General features: G+C 31.9%; 1 protein-coding gene across 1 annotated transcript in view; it reads right to left on the bottom strand.

Moving 5' to 3' along the window:
- The window catches only part of MDGA2 (MAM domain containing glycosylphosphatidylinositol anchor 2), an 811,488-nt gene that overhangs the window by 44,375 nt on the left and 744,512 nt on the right, over positions 1-22,601 (bottom strand). The window contains exon 11 of the mRNA XM_081048257.1: positions 4,911-5,088. Within this exon, the coding sequence (XP_080904383.1) occupies positions 4,911-5,088 (178 nt within the window). The remainder of the gene's footprint in view (positions 1-4,910; positions 5,089-22,601) is intronic.

Here is a 22,601-nt window from a genome sequence, read left to right as displayed (position 1 = left end):
GGAGGGTGTAACTCACAGTGGTCCATGTGGGGATCAAACCTGCAAATTTGGTGTTACTAGCATCACACTCTAACCAACTGAGCTAACCGGCCTCCCCCATAATCTAGAATTTTAAGAATGAAAGCAATTATTCAACAAAGATCACAGTTAAATTTTTTGGCTGTTATCTGCTATCTACTTCTGGTGAAAATAACATGGTATATATGAAAATAAAGCAATTTTCATATCATGTTATTATATGTATCCTAAATCAAATAGCCACTTCAGTGCTACTTTAATTACATTAACACAGACACACGCACACACACACACACATTTTCAAACATTGAGCAACACATTTGTAGGTTTGCACAAGAAGAAATATGTGCACAAGAAATATTGCACAAGAAATATTTGCACAACACATTTGCACAAGAAGAAATATTTATCTTAAAAGTTAATTGTATTTGCAGTACAAGTGCCAGTTGATTTCTACAGGAATGAATACTGTATGTTTTACTGAAACAACAAAAATATATCTAACCCCAGAGACAAAACAGTATCTAAATGTTATCTGTATATGTCAATTAGGCATTTATCATCCTGAGAGAAAATTCCATTCTCGATGGAGGAAAGCAAGCCTCCCATCATTACAATGGACAGTTATTCCAACCTGTAGACGTTTTTCTACTCTGTTGTTAATTCCCAGCGTTTACTATTAACCACTTTGTTAAACTTGGATGTTACTAGTAAAATATGATAGATAATAAATAATGCTTATGTTCATGTATAATTGTTATAATAGTACACTGAAATAAACAAAGACAATTAGTTACACAATTATTTTTGCTCTTTCTACATATGGAAGACGGAAGATTTCTGTTAAATGTTTTTTAATTAAAGTTAATTGGGGGTGACAATGGTTAGCAAAGTTACATATGTTTCAAGTGTAATTCTGTAATACATCATCTATCTATTAACTTTAGTTATTTTTTTCTGATTCTGCATAATTTATAAATTATGAAACGAATAACAGAGAAGAAACTATACATTCATTAGTTCTATTGAGGTAAAAAAAATAAATTTCTTCCTTTAAAAGTATCATTATATTTTGTTTTCAAACTATTGAAAACAAAATTATTTCATAATTAAAATAACATGAAATTATTAAATTGTCTATATATTTGTTTTCAAAGAAGCAAGCATCTTTGAATTATAATTTAATTTTAAGAAATATGTCAGGCTATAGGTAATCTTTGATCAGAGTGAATTTTAATTGAGTCCCATCCAATATTTTGTCTCCAAATTCACTATAAATAGCACAATTACCCTTGTGAAAATTTGCCACTCTAAATTCTAAATATTGCAGTGACTTTATTTTTCTTCTTTCAATTGAATTTGCAAGTCTAATGTCTTATAAATGCCTATATATCATTAAAGTATACAAATTAGTATTTTTTAATTAAAATGTTTACAGTTTTAGAAAGTATTCCTAAGAATCTAAAGATAAATATGGACAGATAATTTTTGAAAAAGAAGCCAAAACCATACAATGGAGAAAAGACAGCCTCTTCAATAAATGGTGCTGAAAGAATTGGAAAGCCACATGAAAAATAACAAAATTAGACTGCTATCTGTCACCATATACCAAAGTTAATTCAAAATGGATCAAAGATATCAATGTAAGACCTGAAAGAATAAACTGCATAGAAGAAAACATAGGTATTAAAATTATTGATCTTGGGTTCAAAGAGCATTTTATGAATTTGACTCCAAAGGCAAGAGAAGCAAAAGCTAAAATAAATGAATGGGACTGTATCAAACTAAAAATTTTTCGCACAGCTAAAGAAACCATCGACAAAATAAAGACACAACCAACCAAATGGGAGAAGATTTTTGCAAACAATGTCTCCAATAAGGTGTTAATATCCAAAATATACAAGGAACTCATATAACTCAACAATGAAAAAACAAACAACCCAATTAAAAAAATGGGCAAAGGACCTGAAGAGCCATTTCTCCAAAGAGGATACACAAAAGGTCAATAGACATATGAAAAAATGTTCAATATCTCTAACCATAAAAACCACAATGAGATATCATCTCACCCCCATTAGAATGGCTATCATCAACAAGACAAATAGTAACAAGTGTTGGAGAAAAAGGAACCCTCATATACTGTTGGTGAGAATGCAGATTGGTGCAGCTGCTATGGAAGGCAGTATGGGGGTTCCTAAAAAAATTGAGAATAGCATTACCATATGACCCAACAATCCCTTTCCTGGGTATCTACCCCAAAAATCTGAAAACATTTGTCCATAAAGACATATGTGCACCAATGTTCATTGCAGCTTTATTTATGGTGGCCAAAACATGGAAACAACCAAAGTGTCCTTTGATAGATGATTGGATAAAGAAGTTGTGGCATATATACACAATGGAATACTATTCAGCCATAAGAAAAGATGAAATAGTGCCATTTGCAACATGGATGGATCTTGAAATTATAATGCTAAATGAAATAAGTCAGGAAAAGTAGAGAACCATATGATTTCACTGATATGTGGTATATAACACTGAAAACAACAAAAGAACAAGACAAACAGATGAAGAAACAAAAACTCATAGCCACAGACAATAGTTTAGTGGTTACCAGAGGGTAAGGGGGAAGAGGGAGGGTAAATAAAGGTAAAAGGGATCAAATATAGGGTGATGGAAAGGGAAGTGACTCTGGGTGGTAAACGCACAAGGTGATATATAGATGACGTACTACAGAATTGTACAACTGAAATCTATGTAACTTTACTAACAATTGTCACCCCAATAAACTTTAATTAAAAAAAAGAAAATTGAAACTAAACATAATATCTATTCTCCAGATTTATTTTTCATTTCAGTTTTTCAATAAGAACTATTGAATTCATGAAGAACTGAAGTTCAATAAGAACTATTGAGTTCATAAAGTACCTAAATTCATAAGAACTATTGAGTTCAATGGTTTTTCTATATCTCTTTAAGACATCATAATTTCTAAACTTAGTAAAGAAGCATAGATCTTGTGTTATGGAGTAATAAACCCTAGCTTTTCTTCATTTGTCATTTCATAGTTGTTCAACTCTACAGGACACTGAAATTTTCTGAGTCCTAATATCTTTATCTTTTAAAAGAATGGATATTAATGTATAGTTTCTAATACCCCTCCACATTAAGTAGTCCAGCGTTTTATAACTTAGGGGCAGGGAGAATAAATATCAGGTAAGAGAAGATAATCAATATTTTATAAAACATATAAAACTAAAACTTTAGAAAAATATACTGACATGCTATCTAGTTGCCTATCCAATGGAATCATGGAGGTGATCAAAGAATAACAATTGTTATTCTTCATTAAATTTTCATCGCTACTACAAAAAAGTTTTATTTTTAAAGAAGCACATTCAAGAAAAGATGTGCAGTGACTCTAATGCTTTTACAAACATCTACATTTGAAGGACTACATTCCAGAAAGAGATATGTAGTGATTCTAATGCTTTTACATTCCTTGATCTTTGAATGTTCTACTCTACATCATGTATGTTAATTTTTAATAAAAATTGAACATATCATTCCTAATATGCTAAATGATGAGAAGAGAGTGAAGAAAAGTGATTTCATATGAAAAAGTAACTCTAGTAAGTTTTTAATAATTTCACTTTATGTTTTTACTTTTGACAGTATTCACTGTTTCTGTCTTAAATAGGCAAAACATGCTTAATGCTAAACAGAATGGAGACTTACAACTGAAACAAAACAGTGTTATCTTTTTAGGTCAAGCTCTGATAATCAATGATAAAAAAAACAATATTTTTTAAAGTTTTTGATCAGCTTTTATTTTTTTCAGTTTTATACTATTTGCAATTTTTGCTCAAATAGGACATTTAAATAGTGATGAATTATTAAATGCGTGTCGTTTATAAAGATAAACTATCAATGACACACAAACACACATTTAGATATTTTAACAAATCTAAAAAAATGTTTTGTGATAGATGAATGGATAAGCAAACTATGATATATCTATACAACGGGATATTATTTAACAAGAAAAAGAAATGTTATCAAACTCCAAAACTTTAAAAGGGTATTGCCAGTTTGAAAAGGCTACATGATTCCAACTATACAACATTCTGGAAAAGACAAACCTGTAGACAATAAAAACATCAGTGGTTGTGAGGGTTGGAAAGAGGAGGGAGAGTTAAATAGGTGAAGTACAGGGAATTTTTAGGGCAGTGAAACCATTCCGAGTGGTTTTGTAATGGTTGATAAATGACATGGTACACTTGTTAAAATCCACACAACTGTAAACACACATAATAAACCCCAAGGTAAACTATTTACTTTAATAATAAAATGTCAATATTTGTTCATTAGTGGTAACAAACGTACCAGGTTATCATGTTACTAAAAGGGGAACCTGTGCTGTGAGGAGAGGGCATATATGGGAGCTCTCTGTACTTTCTGCTTCATTTTCTGTAAGCCTAAAAGTATTCTAAAAAATGAAGCCCGTTATTTTTTTTTTTAATTTTGATCACGTTTGCTAACTTCTTAATGACATATATTTTAAAGCCATCAAGAATTTGAAAAAAATGTGCATCAAAACTTAAGAAATAGAAAATAAAGGGACATTGCTGACATTATCACAGGTTTAATGTTAACTAAAACACTATTCTATACCTCTATATTTATAATCAAATATTACAATTTATAATGTTTAAGTTTTGTGGGTTTTGGGTTTATTTTTTATTTATTTTTTTGGTGATGCCATTCGGCTGAGGACCTAGAAAATCAATATACTAATTTAATTTGTGTCTAAATTTGATAGATAGTTGCAACCTACACATTCCAGATAATTTAATATGCAAATAAATACTCTTAAATAAAAGGCTACTTACCACTATATTTGATGACACGAATTGTTGAATCTCCTTCACCAAATTTGGTGAGAGGAGTTAGTCGGACTTCATATGCCTCTGGTTTAATTAGTTCAGTCAAATTATATGTAATTAATTCTCCCTTTTGAATATTTCCATTTATTTTAATCTCTTGTTCCCACCAACGCTGCTGTCCAGCCTGAAATCAAAATAATTATGTGATAATGTTCCCAGTATTTTATTCAGAGGTACTTATTGTGTTCTAACAAAGTGGAAAAAAAGCATTCTGAAATTTTATTAAATAAGAAAGTACTTATACGAATACCCTTTTTTAACATTCCAGTTTCTATAATGACCAACACATTTTTCAGATGTTTGAAGATAATTACCAAATTATCACAGAAAGTTAGGCTAAGTAAAAGATTTAATATGTCATCAAATATTAAGAGTCAAGTGATATAAAACAACAATCTCTACTGAAGTCTCAATCTGGAGACGGGAGCATGTAAGTTTACTTCTTACTTAACATATTTATAGTTAACTGATTTTTGGTAAACACAATAAAATGGAGCAAAGACAGTCTTTTCAGCAAATTGCACTGAAACACTGGACAGCTGCATGCAAAATATGGAACCTAGATGCAGATATTACATCCTTCACAACACTTAATTAAAATTGGATCATAGACCTAAATGGAAAACACAGAACTACAAAAGTCCTAGTGGATAACAGGACAAATTCTAGAAGACCCTGGTTTGGCAATAACTTTTTATATACAACACCAAAAGCACAATCTATGAAAGAAATAATTGATAAGCTAGGTTCTTTAATTTAAAAATTTCTGTTCTACCAAAGACATAATCAAGAGAATGAAAAGACATGCCACGCACTGGGAGAAAATATTTGCAAGACACACTGATAAAGGACTATTATTCAAAATATATAAAGATCTAAAATTAAACAATAAAATAACCCCAAAACCACAATTAAACAATGGGCCAAAGGTTTTAACAGCAAAGCTACTTCACATTAATGTCATCAGAGAAATACAAATTAAAACAACATTGAAATAGTACTACACACCTATTAAAACGGTCAATATACACACCACTGACAACACCAAAAGCTGGCAAGAATGTGGAGAAACAGGAACTCTCCTTCACTCCTGGTGGAAATGCAAAAGTGTACAGCCAAGCTACTTTGGAGGACAGTTTGGTGGCATTTTACAAAACTAAATGTTCTTTTACCATATGATCCCACAATTGTGCTGCTTGGTATTTACCCAAAGGACCGGAAAACTCATCTTCACACAGAAACCTGCACTTGGATGTTTATAGCAGCTTTATTCATAATTGCCAAAACTTGGAAGCAACCAAGATGTCTTTTAGTAGGTGAATGGATATATAAACTGTTACAACCAGAAAATGGGATATTATATAGTGCTAAAAAGATATGAGCTCTCAAAGCCACGAAGAGACATGGAGGAAGCTTAAATGCATATTACTAAATGAAAGAAGTCAATCTGAAAAGCCTACACAGTGTACTCATATGATTCCAATTGTTTGACATTATGGAGAAGGCAAAACTGTGGAGACAGTAAAAAGGTCAGTGGTTGTCAGAGGTTAGTGGGGAGGGAAAGATAACTAAGCTGATCAGAGAGGATTTTTAGGGCAATAAAACCACTCTGCATGATGATATAATGATGTATGCAAGTAATTCTAAATTTGTCCAAGCGTACAGAATGTAAAACACCAAGAGTGAACTTAATATAAACTATGGACTTTGGCTGATAATGATGGGTCAAAGTAGGTTCATCAATTGTAACATCAATCCCACTCTGGTGTTGGACATTGATAATGGGGAAGGCTGTTCGTGTGTTGAAGTAGGGGGTATATGGGAAATCAATGTACCTCCTGCTTATTATTGCTATGAAACTACAACCACTCTAAAGGAATAGTCTTTTCAAAAAAATCTGATGGCCACTTTTATAATTTCCTGTTCTTTGCTTACATTTTCAGGTTACTTTTAATTATATATGGATTGTAATCATAGTTGCCTTATAATATGTATCTGATACTCAGTAAATCTGATGTCGAGGGCATCCTTGTTCCTTGCGTTTTTCTCTTGTACTTACTTGGTTATTTTTAACTGTGTGTTGATCATGTGGCTAAAATACTATTACTGGGGGTTCTTTGAGGCCTAGGACACAGATATGTCCCCCGAGAGATGTACCATTGTTTCTGACATGCTCCTAAGTGATCCACGGTATGCTTCACTTGACATCGATTACGAAACCCTTTGGTGTCACAGAGTAAAGTGAAGATGATCTCTTGCTTTAAGATGGCCTTGGGTTTTCATTCTTGTTTGCTTCACAACTGCCAAACTATAAGAATCAAAGTTCAAGTTTGGGTTGGTAAATAGGTAAAGGTAAAAGCAATTTGGGTGGGATATTCCATTTATTAACTTGAGTTTCCACTTTGTTTCACATTTTTACCTGGCAATTTCATATACATATATACGTCCACATATACACATACACAATCATACACACACACACACACACACTATATATGTAAATATATATACGTATATATATATATATATATATATATATATATATATATACACACACACACACATACACATAAACATTTGTATGATTTCTAAAGCTGTGTTAATCCTAATTATATAGGATTTCTGGAAATGAAATTCTCAAATATGTGCCATTAGCACAGGACTAGAAAAGTGACAAATAAAATAATGGAAGGGAACAGAAAGTATACACACACAAACACACACACACACACAGAGACACATATACAAATATATGGGGTTGTTCACACAGAAGATAGGAAAACCTATACCATTTAATTAATTATGTATGTGGAAAAAACATGAAGTTGATCTCTATCTCACATTTTATAGAGAATAGACAGTCTCAGGAGGACCAAATACTCAAATTTAAAAGAAAAATGTTAAATAATTCAGAAAAAATACAGAAGAATGTCATTATGATCTCACATAAGATACTGTTTACTTAAACAACAGAAGAACATTGTTAGTAAAGAAAAAGATTGATAAATCATCCAATCTAAAATTTGAAGTTAGTATTCAATTTAAAATTTTGTTATAACATTTTCTTCTCGACAGTGCTCCTTATTAAACAAAGAAAATAAAGGCAGAGGTTTGAAGAAGATATTTAGAATATGTATAGTTAACTAGACAATATTAAAACTCCTATAACTAAATAAGAAAAAAAAAAGTATTCAATTGCAAAATGTGCCTAATAGAAACTGGAATTTCATAGATGAGGAAACCACATAACTAATTAGAGAAAAGGCTCAGCTTTACCACAAATCAAGGAAATGGAAATTAAAACCACAATACTATTCACTTATATCAGTGAAGTTATATCTTTTTTTTACTTTTTCTGTCTGACTTATTTTACTTAGCATAATAATCGAAGATCCATCCATGTTGTGTGATATAAAACTGAAAGTAACAAAAGAACAAGATAAACAAATAAAGAAGCAAAAACTCATAGTTACAGACAATAGGTTAGTGATTACCAGAGGGGAAGGGGAAAAGGGGGTGGACGATGAGGGTAAACAGGGTCAAATATATAGTAATGGAAGCAGAACTGACTCTGGGTGATGAACACACAATGTGATATACAGATGATGTATTACAGAATTGTACTCTTGAAACCTACATAATTTTACTAACCATTGTCACTCCAATAAATTTTAATTAAAAACAAAAACCACAATACTACTTCCCACCATCAGAAAAACAACCATGTTAAGGCTTGGTAGAGATGTAAAACAATGAAAATTTTTATACATATAGTGAACTGAGAGGGCAGGAGGAAGGAGTGGATGGTAAGATTTTCCTCTATTTCCAAGCTACAAAGTTGGCCTACAATAGATACCAGCAGAAGACGACACTCCTGGGTCAAAGAAAAGGACTCAGGACACAGCAGATAGATGCAATATATAGATGATGCATTATAGTATTGCACACTTGAAACCTATGTGATTTGACTTACCAATGTCACACCAATACATTTAATAAATTAAAAAAATAAACTGAAAATAGAACAAAAACTTTAAAAACAAAGAATAAGCTTTACATTTGCATTGGTCCCCTTGTCTCCAAGTCCTACAGGAGGATTGCAGCAGTGCCCAGTGGATTTTGCACATGGCTTGGGTTTGTATCACATCTGAAAAACCCTGAGCTTAAGAAACCTTAGTATGCTATGATTGACAGTAACCAAACCTGCTCAGCCATTATCCAAGAGGGAGACATTTTATATATATATTATACTAGATATAAACAGCCCTTCCCTGTACTCTATAGGGAGACACTACTATCTCCATATTCTAAGCATGTTTGCTATGCAAATTATCTTGAAAAGATAGGTTGCAATAAAAAGACAGTGTCTCTGCACAATGATATGCAGAAAAAGCAAGAGATCCACAAAGTGTCTTCTAAAAATATAGTCTTGAGGACTATATGTAAAATATGTAAATGGGTACAAGTATGGAGAGCAACTTGGCTATAAAAACATTACAAGGAGAACAGTTAAGCTCTTGCACTTGTACACAAAGAATCAGGAATATTCATGCCATAGAAAACACAGAACATAATCTAAACAGAAAATAATCTAAACAATAAGAGGTAGAATCACCAAATTGTAGATTCATCATAAAATGTAACAGAAATTACAGATGAAACCTTCACCTAAGATACACAAATCATCATGAATGAATTTCACAAAAGTAATATTGAGCTAAAGTTAATTTTGAAGCAGGAATATTGAAACTGGAATTTAAGGCATGCATTTTGAAGAGAAATACTTAGGTATACATTAGAGTAGAAAGAAATACAGAACCTAGGAATTACTAAGTTCAAGATATACAGGTCACGTGGCTTAGGAGAGTATCAAGATGAGAAGATGCAATTGTGAGAGATAAAGAAAGGACTTTATTCGGTGATTTTGTTTCTTTAGATTGGTGGAAGATATACAAATTATGATTGTATTATTTTTGTGTATTCCTGAAATATCCCTGTTTGTTTTTCACAGAGAGAATTGTCGAATATGAGACTCAGAGACAGTCAATTGTGAATTTTCTTTACTTCTTCCTCCCTTGAATTCTAAGGCAGTGCTCTCTCGCAGTGCTTCCTGTCTACATCTGTGGCTATTCCTTCTCGTTCTCTTGCAGTGCTGCTGTTCATTTTAGTGAGCAATAAATGTGGATGGGCTCCGAGAGTTTAGATGTGGTGGGTCTGATACTCTGTTAATGATTCTCCTATTTAGTCATGAATGATGCAAGTCTTAACCACCAGTAATTCTGCTTTAATGAGGTCTAGAGATACAATTTTTCAATTTGTTCAGAAACATAATTTATAAAAAGCACCTCTTCTTTACAAGGCCATTTGGATGCAGGCGATCCAGGGGCTCTATTTAGGAAGACACAGCTCAGTCTTGCTAAACAACCTCATCAATGGTATTGGCTTGTTCTAACACTTCAGCATTGATCACTCCTTAACTTATATCTTCAGGTCATAGTTAAAAACAAAAACAAGAAAACCCCATCAGATAGATAGATATAGATATAGATATAGATAAGATATAGATATAGATATAGATATAGATATAGATATAGATATAGATATATAGATCCTTACTATATGCCAAGCTCTATGTTAACTAAATTATACTTATTATTATATTTAATCTACCATGCCCCCTAGTAGGTAGGAACTAATACTAGCCCTATTTTATACATGAGGAAACTGAGGCAAAGAGAAGTTAATGCAACTCTCTTAAGGTTGGATAGCTTGAGAGTTGCAGCTACAAAAGTTGGTTATACCCCAAATTACTCTTTCTGGCTTCACTTCCTACTTTGCTTCCCTAGAATTAATCGCTCCATTATTTTTTTTTAATTTTACTAGAGACTATTTAGGTATAATACACTTATAGAACTTTTTTGTGTTTTTGCATACAGATTATAAGGGAGAAACAATTTCTTATTAATTGCTATATTTACAGTGTCTGGTCATTAACTTGATAAAGATGTGATGAGATTAAATTCCAGCTGTGTGTATATTTCACTGGCCTCCAAGGAGTACAGCAGGAAATTCAACTAGTAGCTTCACACAATCACTGAATTTAAATACATGTTAAAAAACGGACATAAACCTAATTTGCAAAGAAAGTACTTTACCATGCTTGGTTGATTGATGTTAGATACTACAACGTTTCTATCAGGTTTGGAAGCTAAAGATTCTATAAAATAATATGATGGAAATAATAATTTCTTTCACTGGTTTTAGATTTTTAAATTAGATGCATGAACTAAAGGCAAAGTACTGTTATTTCAGAAGATAGATTAAAGTAGTTTAAAATTCACAAAAATATATGCAGAATAATTTCATGTTATACTATTATCTAAAGACACACAAGTTTAGTCAAGGTGTACTTTTCTGAATGTTAATGTAAGTGCAATACCTCTCAATCTTTGTAGTACATCTCAAGGGAGACTGTGCATATTCTGTTGTTGTAATGAGATGCTCTACTCCAGTGATTTTTGTTAGCAGATACACTGATGTTGTGGTACTTATTACAAACTCTGAAGTACAGAACTTCATATATGTATTAAAAAAATACTGACTTTGATTCCAAGTCTTTAATTTAAAGCTTTAATGAAAATATATACTTCAGCAGTAGAGGAATAAACAATTAAATACCTCATATTGTATCTCAGTGAGCTGTGCAAAATGTAAAAATGCAAAAACTAAATGCAATGTTTGCACATACATAAAACAATGCAGTTTATTAGCTCACTGTTTGGAAGTAATACCATAAAACCCTCAGAGAATGTAGGACCCAAACCATAACGGCAAATAATAGTCCCAGAGCAAACCCATAGCATGTTGACATGAAAGCAATGTGTTACGTTTTTTTAAATAATTTCTATTAAAAATTATTTTCCAACTTCTTATTTTCCTAGGAGATATGCTCCTTTCCTATGATTTAGCAGGAAGTCACAAAACCTAAAATTTCCCTACAATAAGGCATTTTACGAAAAGCTGCAGTTTGCTGAGGATAATTAAACGGCAATTGTTGCAAAGGTTTCAGAAGGAGAAACCATATCAGTTTTTCTTTAATTTTAAAAGGAATAAAATTAGCTCCTTTAAGCAGAAGGCTGCAACAGACTCTGAAATGTGAAAGAAAAAGAGCTGCTGTCTTTTCCTTTTTGTTCTGGACTGCAAACCTTTCTCAGCACTATTAGAACTCCACAGAAACATACTGGATAAAATGTAAAGGAGAAGATGAGAGCCTGTGCCAATGCATACCAGGCCTATACATGTGTTTATTGCATTTATTTTCAAGTCATTCGGTATGCAAGATATTGATATGCCCATTAAATAGAAAACTTCCAAATGTGTTTACCAGTCACACCGCTAGTAAAAATAAGAGCAGATGTTAAATACCCAGGTAATATGGACCCCAAATTATAAACTATTATGATTAGTCCATAAACTAGCTGGGATAATATTTTAATGGGTTAAAATCCAACTGCCTTGTAACCTCAAATAAAGGTAACATGAGTTTTAAGATGCTATTATTTTAATAACATCCTAAGGGATAAAGGAGTCATAAATGGCATTAAATATACCATATTCCTATTTGCTACTAACTAATAAGAGCATACGTTTATCCATTTAATTACATAACCTTTCTTCTTACATTCCTCCAAACTTGAGTCTTAGTTGCTTCACATTCAGTATGCATTTTTCTGAATGAGTCACATTTTGAATTCTCTAGAAATATTTTGTTTTCCATACTTTGCTCATTACATTAAGGCTTTTAGAAGTGACTATATTTTTTTAGATATACAGATGTTTAAGTGTTTTTGTTTCTCATTTCTCTTTGGAAGCTTGTATTATTTTTGTGAATTGATTTATGCCTAAGTGAAAGTTAAACAGATTTTCTTGAAAGCTAGCCTGAAGCTTTGGACAGATCGTCTTATGATTAATCTTTTAATAGATTCCACCAACATCTACTAATTTTGAAAATTTTGTGCTATTTCCTGAGGTATGTGGGCAACATGGATTTCTTCTCATTGCATTTCCATTGTCACAAACATTATAGGTCATTGTCAAGTACATACCATCTTTTGTCTCTCAATGTAGTCATATTGCAATATTAAAGGTGTTTGAAGAAAGCATTTAGGGATCCATGTTTAAATCAGAATTCAAAGAATACAAATAATGCAACTGTGGTGGAAACCAGATTGGCCAAAATCTACGCAGAGCAGAGTTGTATATAGATAGAGAATAATGTCTGCTAAATAACTTTATTACCTAAGTGCTGGCAAATATATTTTATTAGCTAGCACATAATACATTCTAAATATGGAATATTAAAAAGGTGCAGCAGCGATATCTTAGAATTAAGGAACTATAGCAGTGCTATCTTTCAGCACAAATGACTGTGTATGTTGTAATATTTTTTGGTAAAATTCAGTAAGAGCCATCGTGACGCTAAAATCTTTTGACTTGAATATATCCTCATAATTGAATATAAGTAAGGGCATGCATGCATTTAGGTATATTTTAATTTCAGACTTATCCATAAACAATATATTAAGTGTGACCTAATATGGATCTGAGTTAACAGTTGGGGTACTTACTTTAAAAATATTAAAACGTTATAGATTTATAACTTGAAATGTATATAATACCTGGAAACTGATTCCCAACGGTGAGGCTCAGAATAATGTTATAGCATGCAACTGAGGAGTATTATTAGAGAGCTATACTCAGTAGCAATTAGAGAAAGGGTGACTTTCATAACTACTAATTTGCTTCTCCTAAAAATGGAATACTCTTTATTTTTCTAAAATCGATTTTCACTTACCTCATTTCTGATGATGGAAAACTAGTTCTTGCCAATTCAAGTTAAAGTCAGCGTGTTTAAGTTTTGAACTTGGCAAACTCTGGTTTGAAACCCTATCACTTTGAGTACTGGGTACCTCCTGAGGAAGTATTTAATACCCATTCCCCAGTTTAACGCTCTTGTCACAATGGTGACATTGTGCTTAGATTATCTGTTTCCTACTGACTTTTTCTCAGACTTAGTCAACTTCTTCTGGCCTTTACTGTCTTGTGCTAGCATCTTTTGCTTATGTCCTTGAGACTGGGTTGGTCCTTGGTCATTTTCTATTTTGTCTGCCCCTTTCTTAGGGAAGCCATAGATTATTTGGGTCTAGCAGCATGATCTCTGCCCGCTTTAGGGGGTTGGTGAATCCTAGTTGCTTCCCCTGCACCACAGTAAAGCAAAAGCCAGGCCCATGTCCCGAAAATCAGACTCAGCCATGCTGCTTACTCTGCTACCACTGCTCCTGGAAGGTTTTGCAGTCCTTCTGAGCTACATGTTGGGAAGTAAGCCCACGTGGCTCCTACTCAAGCGGGTTATAGGTGCCTTTCTCAGAGAATTTCTTTTCTCCCAATGTTTTTATTCCTGACATAAAGGCTTTTGTAGCTCCATACTTTTCTCTCAAGCACCTCCTGCCCACTCCCATTCCCACAAATTCCCATTTGATTTAAAGCCTAGGCTTTCAAGGCTACTATTTTTGCTTAGATTTGGTAAAATCTATTCAAAGCTCATTTGCCCTTTTTCAGTTGTGTGCTAAGTGTGTGTTTGTGAATTTGTCTTCACATTCTTGGACCATACTTGAGGTTTCAGCCTACTCTGCTGTAATTTTAAATAATGATAGAGCAGCTGATCAAAAAGAATTACCAAAACATTTTTAAAAATGCATGTTTCAAATTCCCAACTTCCCTTTGCAATCACAGGTTTTAACTTAGTATACTAATATTCCACACTTAGCTTTGAATATCATGAATGTTATTGTTTACTCTAGTTTTTCTAATTTATATTCATAATCGTAATATCTGATTACAAGTGATCTGATGACAAAACAGAACAAAATATCACTACGGCCCTCAGGTAAAGACAGCACTGAGTCGCTCCACACCGGCAGTGGACCTCTAAGTTTGTCATGAAGTTTAGTAAGTTTCCTTTCATTGCCTACCTTAGTGAGTCACTGTTGCCTGGAAGGATGTGACGTGGACACGCAGCGGAGTCGCTGGTAAATATCACTGGCATAAAAATGAAAGACCTTGCAAATATATTCCAAAGACGCTTTAAAGACATAACTGTAGGCACATACAGTGTTCAGTACAACCAAATGAAATACTTTTGCTCAGTGATTACAGAAATGGAAGCAATAAAAGTTAACTTTTATTTTTTAAGTTGACTTAAAGTTACAAAGATAGTTCAGAAAAATTACGACAAATGATAGAACATAACTTTGTATAAAAGGAAGTTCTTTAGCACCCTGAAAAATGTAACGTGTATACAATAGCTAAACATTAAGTGAAGGGATTGAAAACAAGAACTAGTATTATACCAAGCCTCAACTATTTAATACATATTTTTACGTGACTTAATTTTACACTCCCAATGTGTTTAAAATATATCAGAAGAGTTACATGAGAATATTTTAAATATAGGTAATATTTATCGAGTGCATACTATGTGCTAGGATCTATTACAGCATTTTAGTTAGTATTTAATTTAATCCCAAACTATTCAATGAGGTAGCTACATAATAATTTTAAATTTTATCCAAATTATTGTATTTTTACCTATTCTAGTAAAATGTGTAGAATCATTGTTTCTAAAATAAAAAAAAAATATCTGGAAAAAGTGAAGAATAAAAGTAAATCAGGTATCGCTAAGATCTTTTCCTGCTCCTTGCATGAATATTTTAGATCGTTGTGACACACATGGCATTGGAAAGCTAATTGCTAAAACTTAAGGAGTCCTCAAGAAAACACATTTTTAATTTTGCAGAACACATTTATCTTAAGTTATGTGAATATAAGATAAAACTTTTTATTTTATTTTATGGAATTACTTAGTAATAATTTCAATGATGAGTCACAATCATGAATTTGTAAATTATATGGAATAAGATAGTTTAGACATGATTTAGTCGAGTTCAAACAATTTGATGCGTAATGGACAGGGTGTGTGGGGGTAAAGTTTAGATAAATTTTGATATGATAATTAAGTGATCTTTTTCAGTTTATAAAGAATAGTTTCTTTTTGCTTAAAGGATAGAACATACATAAAATTCCAATAACCACAATTTCATCACCCACAATATTCCATGAGTATTGAACATTTTTTTATAACGAGGCATTTATTTTTATACTTTAATTATAACAACACATTTTAAGGTTTAAAAAGGGGACAAAATTTGAGCATCTCAAAAAGTTCTCATTTTAGTATATGTGCTGCCGAAGCGAGCACTCAAAAAGTTCTCATTTAAACTTACACAAGTACATGTGTTACTGAACTGAATATGGGTGGTTCTGGCTCAGAAAAATTGTCACTTTGGTGATAGAAGAACATATTTCTACCTGTGGGGAAATGGTATCATTACAGGAAACATGAATTTTCAAGATACCAGTAACATCTCTGTTAAACATATAGTATAAGCTTCTTTTAAGAAACGTAACATAATATTTATTAAAAAAACAGAATTGTAGTTACAGTGCATTCATATTTCAACACTAAAATAAATTTCTAGAACAAATTTGACAACTCCAGTGTTCTTTACATAGGAATTAAGAAATTAATAAAAAAAAAAGATTGCGTTCATATAACCACTTCTGTGATTTTAGTACAAATCATACTAAATCAGTCCCTCTAAAATTCATTGTGATGCCAGCCAGTAAGATGCCTAAATGTTGACTTCGGCATAGTATGTCCCTTAATTCAACCACCAGACATCAGAAAGGCTCATCCTTTAAAAATGCATTTGATTCACCTTCCATAGTTTATGGAATTACAGTTTGGGATTATAGTTGGGAATATTCAACTGAAGTGTTTTTGTTTGCTAAGAAAATTAAAAAATAATAGCGAGCAACATTTTGAGTATCATTAGTGCCAATCATTGTCCTAAAGATTTTATACATTATTTTTTATTTCATTCTTATAAAAATCCAATGAGTTTAGTATTATTATCCTTATTTGCTCATCCAAGGCTACTAAAACTTAAAGAATTGATCAATTTTCCCAGGTTATATGGCTGGTCAGAAGCAAGCAATGATGTAGGAACCCAATATTATACAATTCCAAGGCTACCTCACTTAGTCTTAATCACTATTTTCAACTTTCTATTATTATATTAAATGTGCTGCTTTTATAATTTTTTTTTCTGACAATGTGCACTTTATTCATATTCCCTTGGAAAACTGATAAAGGTTTTTTACACTAGGGAGGCCTAATTATGGTGAACTGAATTACATAGCAATGGGTGATAGACTAACATAATTATAAATCTATCTTTAGGAAGAGGGTTAGTCATACAAAAAGCTTTTGATTTTTTGAGTCCTGAAAGTTTAAGAGAAGTCAGATTTTCCTCTTCAGTTTTATTTCAGCACTCCAGTGAATGTATGCTCTGATTGTGCTGAATTCTGCACCATAACTGTTATATAAATCATGAAGTGACAGGGTATTTCAATATTGCCTCAGGAAAGAATTTGCGTGATTACTGGCATATCCCCTCAACCATGCACTTATTATTTTCATCTATTAAAACAAAATAACAACATTGAAAACCACCCAAGAGACTATGTATAAGACTAAAAATAATCATTCTTTAGCACGTAATGATAAATTACTGTGGACGGCAAACTGGCTTTCCATCAAGTTTGGAAATAGCACAGTCTAATTATTTTCTTGTCACGCTTGGATCAGCAGGTAAAAGAACACTTCAACCTAAAGATTAATTCATTATAGACTTCAATCCTAATAAATTGGAATTAAACAGCTCAGTCAGCATCTTTCTTCATTGTTAGTTTTTCCAGGATGTACAAATAGATCATTATTCAGGGTTTTGATGTTAGCATTTCCTCTTGATATTTTTTCTGATATAAGGGGTTCATAATCACTTCCTTTAATTATTTTTATGAATAACCTGGTTACTCTTTTACATCCAAAATATATTTTACTACTGCTATGTTCTGGATTTATTACTGATAGTTTTATATTTTGATTCTATAAATGCATTTGACCCTTCCACATCTCATCTAAAAGCCTTGTAACTAAACTCCTTATTTCTACTGAATTATGATTCCTATCCATCCTACATTGTGTCACCAAAGTACAGGAGTACCTTGTTTTATTGTGCTTCACTTCATTGTACTCCACAGGTATTGCTTTTAGAAAATGGAAGACAAGACCCCCCATCAGCAAAAAGATTACAACTCATTTTATTGCAATGCTCACTTTACTACAGTGATCTGGAACAAATCCCACAATATCTCCAAGGTATGCCTGTAACTCACCTGGGGTGATTTGGAACCAAACTTGTAATATTTCTGAGTTATGCCAGTAATTTAATCTTATTCTCCTGCTCAACTTATCTGATTACTCTTTTGTAATATTATTTATAATAATAGCTAACATTATTGAACACTTACTATGTACTTTGATGAATTATTCATTTTAACTTAGTTGAAATCTATAATGCTATCATGAATATTTTCTTAGTTTTGTTAGACTACTTTAGCTTGATATCACTTAAATAGGTATCTACTTGGGCAATCAATTTGACATTCATAAGGAGAAGCCTCAGGTCAATATATTTTTATAAACTTTATATAATAGAAAGTAATGATATGAAAATTTAAATGTATTGATATATTATAGGTTTAAGTCAATTATTCACAATGATAAAAAGTTGTGATCATCAAAATGTTATCAAATTATAGGGCTAGAAGAAAAATCACTAAGAAAACCAATCAATGCTTACAAAAATTTGTAAATAGAGATTAGCATCTCTTACTGCATTTGGGATAAAAATGTCAATAATATTCTCTTTTCATGGAAAAAATGGCACAACATTGACTACTATATTCATTCATTTATTCATTCACTCATTCATTCAAATACACTGAATTAGGCTGACATGAAAAACAAAAACACTGAAGAACCAAGCTCTTTTTATCAGTGTTAAGAACATGGCAATGTTATATAAAACATATTCAAACACAGTTTAAATGTAATCTATAATACTGTACATTTTTTTTGAGACTTAGGAATTTTAGATTTTCTTTTTTTCTGAAATATAAAGTATTATTTGTAGTGATTTTCATGGCCAATGAGATACAATAACTTTTCTTAGTGAATAAATAGAGGAATGTCCCTGGAACTGCTACGTTCTGACACAATCCCAGTCCCCTTACTCATGAGCAAAAGAATTCAGTTTTCAGTTGTGCTACGTTTCTGAGCCTCCCTTTAAACAAGATGTGGTCACGTGACCATGTTGTTTCTGGAGAGACTAATGAAGAATGCCTAATCAACTAGGAAGGGTATTTATTAATTTTTTTCCGGATTTTAATTTGTTTAATACTTTGTCTTTACTCTTGATTCTGGTCTGTGATTCATTTGTAATGGCTCAAGTGCTAGCAACTATCTTAGACCATCAGGTAACCACAACCATGAAAGTCATGCCCTCTGATAGAGAAAAGAAAAGCTGTGACGTTAGTTTTCTTCTGGTCCTGAGGATGACATGTTGGCACTGGGTCGTTGATGTCTGAACTGATTCTTTGCAAGAGAGAACTGAACATCTATCTCTTTTAAGCTTCTATTATTTTGCTATTTTCAGTTATATACAGTTACATATAATGTTAACTATTATAGATACTAATAACTTGTTTTCATTCCCCATAGATCTTAAGGAAAACAAAAACACAGATTATTAAGTTTACTCAATGTAAAATTATAAAATACATTTTTCTAGACATTTTAAATAAATTATATTGTGGTTCTGTTAATATTGTCTTCTACTAAAGACTCTCTTTGCAAAATTGCAATATAAAATACATCAAGGAAAAAATAATAGTATGCCCATGCTGTGTAACAAATCATCATAAAATCCTAATAGCATAAAATAATAAGCATTTATTTCTTGCTTGTGCATCTGTAGGTTGCTTGGATTTCAGCTTATTTAAACTAGGCTTGTCTGGGCTTCTCTCCAGTCATGGGGCAAACTCAGGTCCGGTCCAAATATCTCATTTTTCTTGGACCACCAAGCTACCTAAAGAAGGTTTGTCTCATTGATGACATCAGATGGTCCTAGAGAACGAGCATAATCATGCAAGCCCTCTTAATGCCTTCACTCAGAACCAGTATCCATCCTTTCTGCACATAGTCCACAACGACAAAAGCAACTCACATGACCAAGGTCAACATCTGTGGTATAGGATTTAGTCTTCCAATGAAGATGAGGATTGGGAAGAAATAAACTTCACATGAACAATAATCTTATATTCTAAAATTATGTGTTAAAACTGATTGTATCACACATTTCCAATAGGAAGGTTTCCTTATTAAAGGGCAAGTATCAAAATATGTAAGTTCTTGAAAGTTAAACTAAAGGTGTATCATACTGTCATATAATCACATTTTTATACTCCTGTTTACATACCACCATTAAAAGCAATCTATTTCGTAGTCAGTTTCCACCTTATTTTAAACAAATGACATCAACTGTAGATACTTGGCTAGATGTATGTATTTTCTGTGAGATGAAACTAATTCCAATTTTAGGGAATAGAAAATTACTGAAATCATTTGATAAGTGTTCATTAGTATATATTAAACAGTAATATATTAACACTTTTTGTTTAAAGAAATGCTATATATGTGCACCCCAAAATGGCCCAAAATAATTGGTAATTGAAGCAACAAATATTTTATTACAGAATAAATATATTTAATTGTTTTCAGAAAACTCATAATGTGATAATTATATTTATCCATATGTTAAAACATATTGTTATTACTCTTTATTAACTTATTTTATTTGTATTTATTAATCATATAATCTAATACCACTCTCTACTGAACTATGCCTATGCTTAAATATTTTGACTTGATATTGTTCTCATATCTATACCCTGTATTCCTGTCAATGTCCATTAAAAATGTCATAATTGTTAAAATGTTTTAAAAATATTGCTTTTGAAAACAGTCAGAGAAGCAAGCAACGTGTTGTGCCAGGGTGTATAATTAAGGTCATTTGACATTTTGAAACTGCAGTTTCAATAACAAATGTCAATTATATTTTATTTTAATAAAAATGTTGCACAATATCATGTATTAATTCATTCAAAACCATCTATTGAGAGCCTATTACTGAAACAAATTAGACAGAATGTTTGTTCTTCACAAAACTTAAAATCAGACTTAGTAACTGCCTCATTGGAATGTGAGGATTAAGCGTTAATACATGTAAAGTGCTAAAAAATGTTTAATACAAAGTAAGCATTGCATAAGTTGTAGCTGATATGACAATAATTACATCCTCTAGTCCTACTACTAGTATTATTATTACTGAGAGGCAATTGGTATGAATGTGGAAAGGGTGCAGTGAGAGAGAGATTAATTTAATTACCACTCAAAAATATATAATTACAAACTGGGAATGTATAACATGATTAACTTGGGCATCTGACCTAATACAGGGGATTGTAATCAACTTTATTTATTTTCTTTAACTGGAAAACTTACCTAAATAAATTGCAACTAGATCCTAACCTTAAAGTAAAAAATGAAACCACAGAAATATTAGAAGTAATCAATTGAGATTTTGCTTAGATCTCTGTGCTCAGCTTTTCCAAGATGACTTAAAATTCAGAAATCATCAGATGGAAAAATTCAGCTGTATAATTTTTTTAAATGCACAGTAAGAATTACATATAAATTAGAAGATAAATGCATAATGAATATTTCCAAAATATATGACAGAATTCTTATTATATACAGTAGAAATTATATAATCAAAATGAAAAATATTAGCAGTTAAAAATATAATGGTTAATTATGGAATACAATTTGGAGGAGGCAAGGGTTTACTCAACAAGATGCTCTGATAATTTCTCTGGCAAGGAATTGGATTTAGTGGTAGAGTACATAAAGGTAAAAGATTTGAGGTATATTCAAGAGATAAAATTGGCAGAAATTGGTTATGAACTGGATATAAGAAATGAAACACAGGTAAGTGTCAAGAATTATTCCTAGTTTTTCTGTGGCTTAAGCAATGGGATGGGTGATGGGAGTATTTAGTTTATTTTCTTACTTCTGGAGTAAGAAAAGGCTTGAGAAAAATTAGGTTAAGATTTACACGTTACATCTGAGAGGTAAGTGCGACATTCAAGTACAGATTTGTCAGGTGGGCGAGGCTAGGGAGGTCACACTAAAATTTTGAGAACATTATTTATGGACATGATCTTTGGCAATTGTCAAATAATGTTAGATAATGAAAATCATATATTGCATAGCAGCTCCCTTAAAGGAAAACAAAGGAATTTGGGAAAGACAGATTAAAAGCAAATACTCCAGGGCAAGATTGCCAGACTAGATGGGGAATGGGGTTTTGGCACAAAAATAAAATATTATACCAAGGCCAGCCAACTAATTAAGACAAAGGATATCAATTATTTTAATTAGACAGATAGCATCAACAAAAAATATTGGACCACAACACAAATTTTAACTCAGATCAAGCAAAGGTAGCATGCAATAGTCAATAGTACAGTTCTTAATAAAAAAAGAAACCT

The sequence above is a fragment of the Rhinolophus hipposideros genome (genome assembly GCF_964194185.1).
Source record: "Rhinolophus hipposideros genome assembly, chromosome: 5".
Lineage (NCBI taxonomy): Eukaryota > Metazoa > Chordata > Mammalia > Chiroptera > Rhinolophidae > Rhinolophus > Rhinolophus hipposideros.
Note: the sequence above shows the minus strand (reverse complement) of the source record. Positions and strands in the feature narration are given on the sequence as shown.